At 46.5% G+C, this 12,292-nt stretch overlaps 1 protein-coding gene across 2 annotated transcripts in view; it reads left to right on the top strand.

Annotated features, from left to right (window-relative positions):
* Window positions 1-12,292, top strand: part of LOC127647568 (interferon-induced very large GTPase 1-like) — a 33,495-nt gene that overhangs the window by 6,930 nt on the left and 14,273 nt on the right. Inside the window, exons 2-3 of one of the 2 annotated variants that reach the window (XM_052131890.1) lie at window positions 1,998-2,100; window positions 2,209-2,838. In XM_052131890.1, the coding sequence (XP_051987850.1) occupies window positions 2,049-2,100; window positions 2,209-2,838 (682 nt within the window). In that variant the 5' untranslated portion in view covers window positions 1,998-2,048. Of the gene's footprint in view, window positions 1-1,997; window positions 2,101-2,208; window positions 2,839-12,292 lie in introns of those variants that run through there. The other variant, XM_052131891.1, reaches the window with a different exon arrangement.

The raw sequence follows: 12,292 nt of genomic DNA, 5'->3' as shown, positions 1-12,292 counted from the left end.
ATATGCCATTACCGCTTGGCACCTGTCTAGATCCCGAAGGCTGCGCATCCATTACACAGTGAGCCCCAACCTGTGTTTGATCCCTGTGTCTTTGGTCACCACTTTCCACTTGAAAACCTGACACAGTATGACATCTTGCTGTTAAAAGGTTGGAGCTGTTCATGGTGCTAGAGCAGCTACAGAAGATAGCGGCATGTTATGCTAATGCACACACAGTGTTTGAGCCAGCACTGAAGAGGTCTCATATGTAAAAGACCTAATAGTATGATGGCAGATGCCGCTGCCATAAAACCCAGCACTTTCTGAAATGACTTCAGAGTGAATATTTTCTTTCTCAGTTTGAACTGAGACAGAAACTGAAGAATGCCCATGACGCAATCGCTTGTGAGGGCGAGGACTCCCAGAAAGGAGATGTGCTGACTGGTTGAGGTGTGCTTTTCGCCCAGTTGACATTGAGGCCTTGGCTGCTCAAATGAATGAGTAATAAGTCCCTGTGCCTGCCCTGCAGCATCTCTAATTGAGCTAGAAACAGCCAATCGTTGAGGTAATTCAAAGTGAACATGCCGTATAGTTTCAACGGTGCAAGCACCACATCGATACACTTTGTTAATATGTGGGAGCCAGGGACAAGCTGAAAGGAAAGTTCTTTGAACTGATATGCCGTAAAACCCTTTGTGGGCATTGCAGTTCAGAACAATCTCTATTGCATCTTTTTCAAGGAGATTGTACATTTCTGTGCATGTCCATTTACAGAACCGTAGAGGACAAAATTCAGTTGAAGCCAGGGACCAAATTGGACCATACACCCATGTTCGATCATTGTTAGCACCCATCCGGACATGCCCTTGAGGGTCCGCTACACGTCTGAATAACGGGACAATGAGCACCTCATTTAATTTGCTAGAGGAGGTTCAACACTGGGAAGCAGTTATTCACAGTGTACAAATGGGGAAGCAAGGCAAATTCTCAAGAATAGCCTGAGCTGAAGGGAAATATGTTCAAGAAAGTATGCATCCTTCAGGTTATGAGCTTGCAAACATGAGAGAGATAATTGTTTGCGCGTGATCATTATGAATTGAACCCAAAGAGGGAGAAATTCAAATGTCACAGATTCAGACCAGCAGAAGTCCACCGTCTTTCTACATTTTGATGAGAAAATAACTGATGTAACATCCTCTCTATGCACCGCATAGGGAACAAACACTATTGCATCTCTCATGAGGAGATCTACAATCTCAGAGTGCAGAATTGGCATTCCCTACACTGTAACCGTGGAGGAAAAAATACCACTGAAGCAAGGTGGCCGGCATGCAAATTGGACTGTATACCCCTGTTCAATTGTTTTTAGTTCTATCCTCCATGGCTACACTGTAACAATGTAGGATAGAATGCCATTGAAGCAAGGCAGCTTTCTCACCAACCAGAATGTGTAACCACACTCTACCATTTTTAGAACACACTGAGAAATGCTCGATAACCCAGGCCACTCGATCACGTAATGCGCAAGTGGGCGCAGTGTGTTAAGGGGAGCTGCTGGTGAGATACTGGTGTGCTTGCAGGGCTTACGCCAGCACAAAGTCCTCCCCATCGTCTTACAGCTCGACCTCACGGGCCCACTGTGCCTCCTTGTGTGATCACTGGGAGTCACAGACAAGGCTGGTTGGAGAGTGCGAGAGGTAGAATCGTCCCTCGGTATGTGGGCGATTCTCGAGCGAAGTGTCTTGAGACTCTTAACTCATAAATTGTGTTTTCATGTCTGGTTATATAGGCCAACTATGCGCCTAAATGGGTGGGGATCAAACACCATTTTTATGGTATAAAGGCTTCATCTTGTTCACCAGAGAAGGATTTCTCCATAGCTTCAGCTTAGTGACGCAATGTCGTGAACTGTAATTGAAAGGGAAGTAAATACAGAGGAAACAAAAAAAATCTTTTTTTTATTTTACTTCCACTATTTATGAATGTTATGATTATAATTTTGCAATGTTTCTTTCAAGTACAAAGAGGACCTTTTAGAAGAAAGAAGCAACACTAAACCTCACGCAGCCATGAGTGGAACATCAAAACAGTTGGACTCCAGTTTATCACTTGGCAACATCGGTAACAGAACAAACATACCTGTGACAAGAACCATCAGTTTATCAGAGCTGTTCTTATATTGGGGTGTATTGATGAGTTTGAAAACAATTATTATGTTGTTTATTGTAGATTCCAGTGCTTCCAATCTGACCATTGTACTGTTTGGAAATTCTGTGGCAGTCCAGTTTGGGCATGACAATATTCTGCTCAGAAATGAACAGCCATCTCTTGAAAATGCAAGAATGTCTGAGATTATTCCAGAACAGAAGAAGATATCAGACCGTTACGTATCAGTGATCAACATGATTGACTTACATGAGGCTGAAAGTAACCTGGACTCTGTGAATCATCTTATTGGTCAACTAGTGAATGACCATAACTTCCATGCCTTTATCTTTGTCGTGCGACTGGGCCAGTTAACCGATGCTGATAAAATGGGTATTGATTGGCTAAAGAGAGTGTTTGGAGAAAGAGTTCTTCAGTTTGTGATGATTCTCTTCGCCTATGAGAAAGAGGAAGAGTGGGACTCTATAATAGATGATCTGAAGAAGAACCCTGTTCTGGAGCAACTGCTGGAGAAATGTGGAGGAAGATATCACACCTGCAGCAATATCATGAACAACCAATCAGAGATGAAAGAACTCATGAACAAGATTGACCAGCTGTTTATTGAGAATAAACAGCAGTGCTATACCAGTGAGATGTACAACCAAGTATTACAAAAGAGTGATGATATGCAAAAGGTTACATTTCAAAGTGGTAAGAACTCAGATTTGGTTTCCTGATGTTTTACATATTTGTCCTTTGACATGTTTGTTTGCTCCTGATTGTTTTCTAAAAATGTAATTCATGAATACACATTACCATTCAGGGCTCGACAATAAGGACTGCAGTGTTAGAGAGCTTCATGCCAATTGCTATCACTTGCCCGATCGGGCCAGTGCTGCATTTATAAAATTAGTGCAAAAAAACAACAAGTGAGAGAACACAACTATTACACTGAGTGAACGAAGTATTCTAACCGACGAATGAGCGTGATTCTATTTAGCTCGCAAAGATGCACGAGCACATAATATACTGGACGCGCCAAGGCACAGTCGCGTGCACGCACAAGATCATGCAGTGACTGAACGCACTCTCCTATCACTGTCCTCGCTCTTTTCCAAGTGTCTTGGCAGCAGCTATTACCAATGTTTAGAAAATAGAAGGAAAAAAACCCACTTAATGAATTTCATAGTGGGATTGCATGTCTTACGCAACATTTTAAGTATCCCTGCACATTCAGTGTTCACAGTGTGTGAAATCCCCACATTTTTTGTTTTTACATGTTGGTGAAAAGCAGTAATCCACACATTGGAACAAAAAATCAACAGTTTCATTCTATAGGACTGAAAATCCATGCCGTGTATGTCTCATCAGCATCTCTCTCCGTGCAGCGTAGACTGTTTAATGTGCATGTGCTCTCGTAAACGGACAGAGCGCTAGTTTTAGTCCCACTGTAAAAAAACAAACACATTTTCTCTCATTAATTTTACAGATCAAGTGCGAATGAGACATAATGAACTTTGTTAAAACCCAGTTATACACGTGTCTGGAAATCAAGAGCTGCTCAATATTCAAAATGTAAGTACACATTTAATTAGGTTAGTTACAAAACATAAAAATTAATTAGACATGATAATGCCGTTTGATATTAAAAGAAGCAAGATCTCTCGGACTATTAGGCTATTATTATCAGAACTGTTCAGCTGCAGGTGAAGATGAATATTTGAAACAGTCTACTTCATATCATCCTCATAAAACACCTGTTACATGTCTCATTTCTGGACCATACAGGTATTTTTGTTTTTGTGATTTGTGAATCAGGCTGTATTGGTCTTAGGTTGTTTTTGCAACTGATTTGGAAGTCTCTTCTCAGGGTTTCACATGTTTATTACATTCAACCAATAATCAAATCTTTAACTCAGTGATTTAATCTTTGATCCTGTGTGTGAAAACACTACACATGGCCAAAATTTGCATGACAGCATGACTAAACGGGTGACCGAAATCCATCATCTGCACAACAGAACAGGAGGTTAATATGATGTATTTATGAATTTATATCTGTAAAGCACATACATGGAGCTTTTATATGAGGCATAAATCATATCTTGCAAATTATAAATGTGATTCAGTTTGGGGGGACATTGTTTTAAAAACATAATATATGTAAAAAATTATTATCTTCTGACACTTTTTTAAAGCCATGATGGTAACAAGAGCTATTTATCATTTTTGTATTGGGCCAGTGAAAATTTTGGCAGGGCCAGTAAAAGAATCTGCCATTCAGTGTTTACATCAAGGTCTTCAGTCCTTTTCACACATTTAATAATTGTAGGCTTTATTTTGTGCATACCTCTCGAGGGATCTGCCTGTGAAAGTTGTGAAGCACTACCCATGAGAGTGCTGCGCTCCCGGTTGGCGTGCTTTGATGAGCACGGTCAGGCTCGCGTTCCCCACGGTTTTGGTCCCGCGTCTGTTGAGGCAGCGCGGCGATTGAAATCGCGGGGTTCGCAGTGGGATTTTGCAGATGAGAATGAGACTGCTGCGGCACTTTCTCATTCTTCGTTTGAGGATCCCGAGCCTACTGTGAGTGGTGCAGAAGCCCGCGTCGCGGCTTCTTCTGCCCATGATCAGGTCCCGATGCTTGAGCTCTCTGCTTCCGAGGAAGTGGATATGCTCAGCATCGATGCGGACGACCGTGAGCCAAGCACGCCAGTTTTTGGCCAAGCTTATGAGGAGCTGATTGAGGTTGTGACGCGTGCGTGGCCAGACTGAATATCAGCTGGCCACAAAATGAGCAGGGAACGCAAGTTGAAAGCAAATTAGACGTCGCGTTTCCTGCGGCGCAGATCACAACCTCAGCGCCGGGGTTTGCCGTTTTTCCCCATCTCCACAAAGATATCTAAAACGAGATTGTGGGGTAAACCGCATTCGTCCCGTATCTCCAGCCCCAGTGTTTGATTACAGACGATGTTTTGGGGGCACGGGATATGGGCTAAAACCCCGGCGCTGCCTAGTAAGCCCTGCAGAGATACATCTGCTTTAATAAGTAGGGCTTACATGGCGGCAGGTCGGGCTGGTTCATGCCTGCATTTAATGGCTGTTGGTTTCCCGCCGTCTCTGACACTTCGGGCCACATAAATTTCCAGCGAACGCACACCGTGCCGTTCGTGTCAAAAAAAACAAAAAAAACACCCGAGACCAGCCTCGAGAGGCTGGTTTCCTTAGTTGAAGCTTCGGGAAAGAGGTCCTACCGAGGTGGTAGAACCTCGGAGGGCTGTCCCCCCCCGCTGCAGAGCAACCGAGGTTGCTCTCGCAGCGGAGTCCTCAGGAAATCGGTGTCGGTTCCCGCCGTCTCTGACGCTTCGGGCCACATCAATTTCCAGCAATTTCAAAAAATAAAAAACACACATCAATTGTGGTCACAAGAACTGTATCGACTAAATCCTGCCGGTCTTTCGCTTCAGGAAGTCGAGAACAGTGCTTGAAAAACACCCGAGACCAGCCTCGAGAGGCTGGTTCCCTTAGTAGAAGCTTCGGGAAAGAGGTCCTACCGAGGTGGTAGAACCTCGGAGGGCTGTCCCCCCCCCGCTGCAGAGCAACCGAGGTTGCTTTCGCAGCGGAGTCCTCAGGAAATCGGTGTCGGTTCCCGCCATCTCTGACGCTTCGGGCCACATCAATTTCCAGCAATTTCAAAAAATAAAAAACACACATCAATTGTGGTCACAAGAACTGTATCGACTAAATCCTGCCGGTATCTCGCTTCAGGAAGTCGAGAACAGTGCTCGAAAAACACCCGAGACCAGCCTCGAGAGGCTGGTTCCCTTAGTAGATTTTGTAGAGGCATGGAATCATCTTCCCAACATATCTGCATGGGTCCTGCATATAATAAAATCAGGGTACAGACTGCAGTTCGGGCACCGCCCCCCCAAATTCTCTGGGGTAGTGCAGACTACAGTGGTTCCGGAGCAGGCTCAGGTGATGGAACAAGAAGTGCAATCTCTGCTGCTGAAGGAGGCCATAGAACGTGTTCCTCATTCAGACAGGGAGTCCGGTCTTTACAGCCGGTACTTTATAGTTCCAAAAAAGGATGGGGGGGTTGAGGCCGATTTTAGATCTCAGAGTTTTGAACCGGCCTTTGAGGAGGTTCAGGTTCAAAATGCTTACTATTCCTGTCATCGTGAGTCAGATCAGATCCGAGGACTGGTTTGTCACGATAGATCTAAAAAAACGCCTATTTTCATGTACCCATCCTTCCATGTCACAGGAGGTTCCTGAGGTTCGCTTGGGCGAAGCTTACCAATATCGGGTTCTTCCGCTCGCCTAGCACTCTCTCCCCGCACATTCACCAAATGTATGGATGCAGCTCCTGCTCCTCTGAGACTTCAGGGCATCCGCGTACTGAATTATATCGACGACTGGCTCATTCTGGCCCAGTCACGAGAAATGGCGGTTTGGCATCGAGATGTCGTCCTGGCCATATTCGAAGTTTGGGGTTGAGACTCAACACAAAAAAGAGTGTGTTACAACCATCCCAGTGCACAACGTTTCTGGGTGTTGTGTGGGACTCGGTTACGATGCAGGCACGCATGTCTCCTGCACGTATCGAGTCCGTTCTGGCGATGGTGTCCGGGTTAAAGCTAGGCCAGGCCATCACTGTAAAGCAGTTTCAAAGACTGCTGGGCCTCATGGCAGTGGCATCCAACATTATACCTTTGGGCCTTCTACACATGAGGCCCCTCCAGTGGTGGCTGAAAGCCAAGGGGTTTTCCCCCAAGGGGAATCCATTTAGTATAATCAGAGTAACGCGCAGATGCCTTCGTTCTCTGCTAATATGGAAGAAACCTTGGTTCCTGTCCCTAGGGCCAGTGTTGAGAGCGTCATGTCGCCGGGAAACCATTTCAACAGACGCCTCCCTCACTGGCTGGGGCGCGGTCATGGACGGCCACTTTGCCAGGGGTCTGTGGCAGGACCATCATCATTCTTGGCACATAAACTGTCTAGAGATGTTGGCTGTGTTCAGGGCTCTGAGGAGCTTCCTTCCAGACATCTAAGGTTACCATGTCCTAGTACGTTCGGACAATACATCAGTGGTAGCTTATCTGAACCAACAAGGGGGACTCAGATCGCGCCCTCTGTGCAGACTGGCACATCAGACAATTCTTTGGTCCCAAGGGAAAATACTGTCTATCAGAGCAATGTATGTTCCGGGGGTTCAGAATCAGGGAGCAGACATCCTGTCGAGGCAGGGGCTGAGGCCCGGGGAATGAAGACTTCATCCAGAGGTGGCGAAGTCGATAGGGGACAAATTTGGACCATCGGAAGTGGATCTATCCGCGTCTCGAGGGACGTCCCACTGTCCACTTTGGTTCTCCCTCTCACATCCAGCCCCACTGGGGTTGGATGCCATGGTACAGGCCTGGCCGAGGCCTCGCCTGTACGCATCTCTCCCGATCGCTCTGCTCCCGGGAGTCCTGGAAAGGGTCCGCCAAGAGGGCATCAGTCTACTTCTGGGTGCCCCGATGTGGCCGGCCCGAGTATGGTTCTCAGACATAATTTCACTCCTGATAGCTCCGCCACGGCAGATTCCTCTGAGGAGGGATCTGTTGTCTCAGGCAGGGGGCACAGTTTTCCACCCTCGTCCAGAGCTGTGGAAACTGTGGGTCTGGCCCCTGAGGGGGTTCAGTACCTAAATGCTGGTCTATCAGCGGGGGTGGTTGAAACCATACTTAGCTCTAGGGCTCCATCTACTAGGAGATTATATGGCCTCAAGTGGAATGTGTTCTCCACTTGGTGTAGAGAACATGAATTAGATCCAGTTAACTGCCCGGTGGCTTCAGTTCTGGAGTTTCTTCAAAATCGTTTCTCTGCAGGTCTCTCCCCTTCCACACTTAAGGTTCCACGTTTTCTCCGTGGTACATGGAGGATGAGACCGACAACCAGGTCCAGGGTTCCTGCCTGGGACCTGGCGGTGGGTCTCGAAGGGTTATCCCTGGCCCCCTTCGAACCCCTTCAGTCGGCTTCGCCCAAGGACCTGACGTTCAAGATGGCTTTTCTCTTAGCTATTACCTCTCTAAAGAGGGTGGGAGATCTTCAAGCCCTGGCAGTAACACCAGCTTGCTTGGAGTTTGCCCCTGGCGGAGTTAAAGCCATTCTGCACCCGAGACCTGGCTATGTGCCTAAGGTGCCTTCTAACATGGCACGGTCTCACGGTCCTGCAGGCTTTTCATCCTCCACCTCATGTGTCGGCAGAAGAAGAGAGGCTCCATTTGCTCTGCCCTGTCAGAGCTTTGAGCATTTACCTCGAGAGGTCCTCTTCTTGGAGGAGGTCGGACCAACTGTTAGTGTGTTTTGGGTCACCTAAGAAGGGGCTCCTGCCTCGAAACAAACCATTAGTAATTGGATTGTTCAGGCTATTATCTCGCCTACAAGGTGCACAATTTGCCTTCACCTTTGGCCATAAGGGCTCATTCAACTAGAGGCATGGCGCCCTCTAGGGCTCTCTTTATCGGGAGTGCCCCTCCAGGAGATCTGGAGGCAGCCGGTTGGGCTACCCCAGACGCTTTCATCAGGTTTTATAGTCTGCACCTCCCTAGTACGCCTGGCGCACGGTGCTCTCGCCCTAGTTGAGTGCCCGAGTCAGTTTCACTCTAGGGCAGGACTTTTTCGGTGCGTGGCCTAGTGGGCATTTGTTCCCCAAAGAGTCGTTTTCAACGACGCAGTGCGAAGTTCCCTCAGAAGGGAACGCCTGGGGTTATGACTATAACCCTTGTTCCCTGAGAAGGGAACGAGACACTGCGTCGTCCTGCCACGCCCCTCAATGCCTGAGAGCGGCTTGCTTCATCGCTAGGCTAATGTGTGTGTGTACCGGCGTCACTTTTATGCATCCGGTTATGCCGTCACATGTTACGTCATGACGCAACACCAATCAAGATTGGAATAGTTTCATTCATAATTCAGAGGCGCACGCTAAGGAGCGTTCCCCAAAGAGTCATTTTCAACGACGCAGTGTCTCGTTCCCTTCTCAGGGAACAAGGGTTATAGTCATAACCCGAGACGTTTTAGTGTATTTCACTTCTTTCTCTCCTGGCTGAACGAGATTGAATTATGCGCAAAATGTAACAAATTATATGCCAACTTTTGTCATTCAATCGGTCAGCAGATCCTCATTCACAAATTAGATAACTGATATATTTATTTCAGTAAACTATGATGAACAAGTGTTCACTATCAAGATGCTGCGCTTTGGGAACGTCTTTAGGAGTGACCAGCTGTGAATATGTGTGCAACACGTCAATGAAATTGACTAGAATTTATAGCCTCTGCTGGTGAGATCATTGGATGCACCTGTAGCAGGGCTATGAATAGATGCATCACAGGTGCATCATCAGATCTTTTGTCTTCTGATCATTCTGTGTCTGTTGTGCTTCTTGACTATCAGAACTTTCTACTTTCCTCTGTTATAAGTTAGAATTGTTAGGCAGTGCACAGAAACCTTTCTCTTTTCTTGAAAAAGAAGAAGAAAAAGAATGACTGATAAACAAAGCAAGAGGTGTGTGTGTTCCCATGCTGAAACGGACACACACCAGTTTTGTTTTGTGTGTTTGAGGGAAGAGCATGCTGCTCTTGTGTTGGGGCAGGGCGGGTCCGAGCATTGCGATCTGTTTACAGTCAAAATGCTTTGCACTCGTCTTGCTTACTTCCAAGAGCCAGCACCCACTCTTTCATCATGGGGCTCTCGCATACAGTGAGGGAAAAATGTATTCGATCCCCTGCTAATTTTGTAAGTTTGCCCACTGACAAAGAAATGATCAGTCTATAATTTTAATGGTTGGTTAATTTGAACAGTGAGAGACAGAATAACAACAAAAAAATCCAGAAAAACACATGTCAAAAATTTTATAAATTGAATTCTATTTTAATGAGGGGAATAAGTATTCAAACCCCTCTCAATCAGAGATTTCTGGCTCCCAGGTGTCTTTTATACAGGTAACAAGCTGAGATTAGGAGCAAAATCTTAAAGGGAGTATAAAAGACACCTGTTCACCGAAACAATCAATCAATCAGATTCCAAATCTCCACCATGGCCAAGACCAAAGAGCTGTCCAAGGATGTCAGGGACAAGATTGTAGATCTACACAAGGCTGGAATGGGCTACAGAACCATCGCCAAGCAGCTTGGTGAGAAGGTGACAACAGTTGGTGCGATTATTCACAAATGGAAGAAACACAAAAGAACTGTCAATCTCCCTCTGTCTGGGGCTCCATGCAAGATCTCACCATGTGGAGTTGCAATGATCATGAGAACGGTGAGGAATCGGCCCAGAACTACACGGGAGGATCTTGTCAATGATCTCAAGGCAGCTGGGACCATAATCACCGAGAAAACAATTGGTAACACACTACGCCATGAAGGACTGAAATCCTGCAGCGCCTGCAAGGTCCCCCAACTCAAGAAAGCACATGTACAGGCCCGTCTGAAGTTTGCCAATGAACATCTGAATGATTCAGAGGAGAACTGGGTGAAAGTGTAGTGCTGCCTATGACCCCAAGAACACCATCCCCACCGTCAAACATGGCAGTGGAAACATTATGCTTTGGGGGTGTTTTTCTGCTAAGGGGACAGGACAACTTCACCGCATCAAAGGGACGATGGACAGGCCATTTTCTGTCAAATCTTGGGTGAGAACCTCCTTCCCTCAGCCAGGGCATTGAAAATGGGTCATGGATGGGTATTCCAGCATGACAATGACCCAAAACACATGGTCAAGGAAACAAAGGAGTGGCTCAAGAAGAAGCACATTAAGGTCCTGGAGTGGCCTAGCCAGTCTCCAGACCTTAATCCCATAGAAAATCTGTGTAGGAGGGATTTTGTCCCACTCCTCTTTGCAGATCTTCTCCAAGTCATTAAGGTTTTGAGGCTGACGTTTGGCAACTCTAACTGTCAGCTGAGTTGCCAAATGTCAGCCTCAAAACCTTAATGATTTGGAGAAGATCTGCAAAGAGGAGTGGGACAAAATCCCTCCTGAAATGTGTGCAAACCTGGTGGCTAACTACATGAAACGTCTGACCTCTGTGATTGCCAACAAGGGTTTTGCACAAAGGACTTAGTCATGTTTTGCAGAGGGGTTGAATACTTATTTCCCTCATTAAAATGCAATTCAATTTATAACATTACTGACATTTTTTTGTTGTTGTTATTCTGTCTCTCACTTTTCAAATTAACCAACCATTAAAATTATAGACTGATCATTTGTTTGTCAGTGGGCAAACGTAAAATATCAGCAGGGGATAAAATACTTTTTTTCCCTCACTGTAGATCTGGCTGAAGAGCGAGAGACAGGTCTGTCCCTATCGCTCGCTCTCTCCCCAGATCCAGCTGATCCTTCTCGTAAACCTGAAGCATGCTTCGGCGCCTCTTCAGTTCACGAGGGGGACGCTGAACCTCTGAACATTCCACGCACAATAATAAAGCTGAGGAATTACTCGAGGTGGTTACTCGGGCTGTGGCCAGACTACAGTTAGACTGGCCACGTGAACAAGAGACCCCCAAACGCTCCAAACTAGAAGACAGATTTCTGTCTGCTGGCAAAAAAAAAGAAGGGAACGCTATATCAGTCCCTTCCTTTCTTTGATGACCTCCATGACAAGCTCTCTCATTCATGGAGGAAACCTTATACTTCCCATGTCTTCGTGCCATCGACGGCGACATATACGACTATCGTGGGTGCCGAGGCATGGGGGTATTCGGTGATGCCGCTGGTAGAAGAGACACTTACGGGTTATTTCTCGCCTGGCTCGGCATCATCACTAAAGAGACCCACTCTCCCCACAAAGCCATGCAAGACCACCTCCATGCTTGTGGGGAAGGCTTACCAGGCGTACCAGGCTGATCTGTTGAAGGAAATGAGTGCGGGCACCACGGACGACGAAGAGCCATGGATCTGTTTCTCCGTGCAACCAAGCAGACAAATTGCGCCATTGGCCGGTCAATGTCTGCTTTAGTCAACCTAAGTGGTGACGCTATGATTGTAGTTATCACCAGATTCCAGGAGGCAGAGTCACAAGGAAGCCTTCGGGCAATTCCTTCCTTGCCGCACTCAGGGGGAGGGGCCGTCGGCCACCCAGCCCCGTCCCGGTCCTTCTAGAAGGGAGGTTCAGAAAAAAAG

Source organism: Xyrauchen texanus, chromosome 8 (assembly GCF_025860055.1).
Source record: "Xyrauchen texanus isolate HMW12.3.18 chromosome 8, RBS_HiC_50CHRs, whole genome shotgun sequence".
NCBI lineage: Eukaryota > Metazoa > Chordata > Actinopteri > Cypriniformes > Catostomidae > Xyrauchen > Xyrauchen texanus.
The sequence above is the reverse complement of the archived record's forward strand: the minus strand, read 5'-3'. Positions and strand labels throughout refer to the sequence as shown.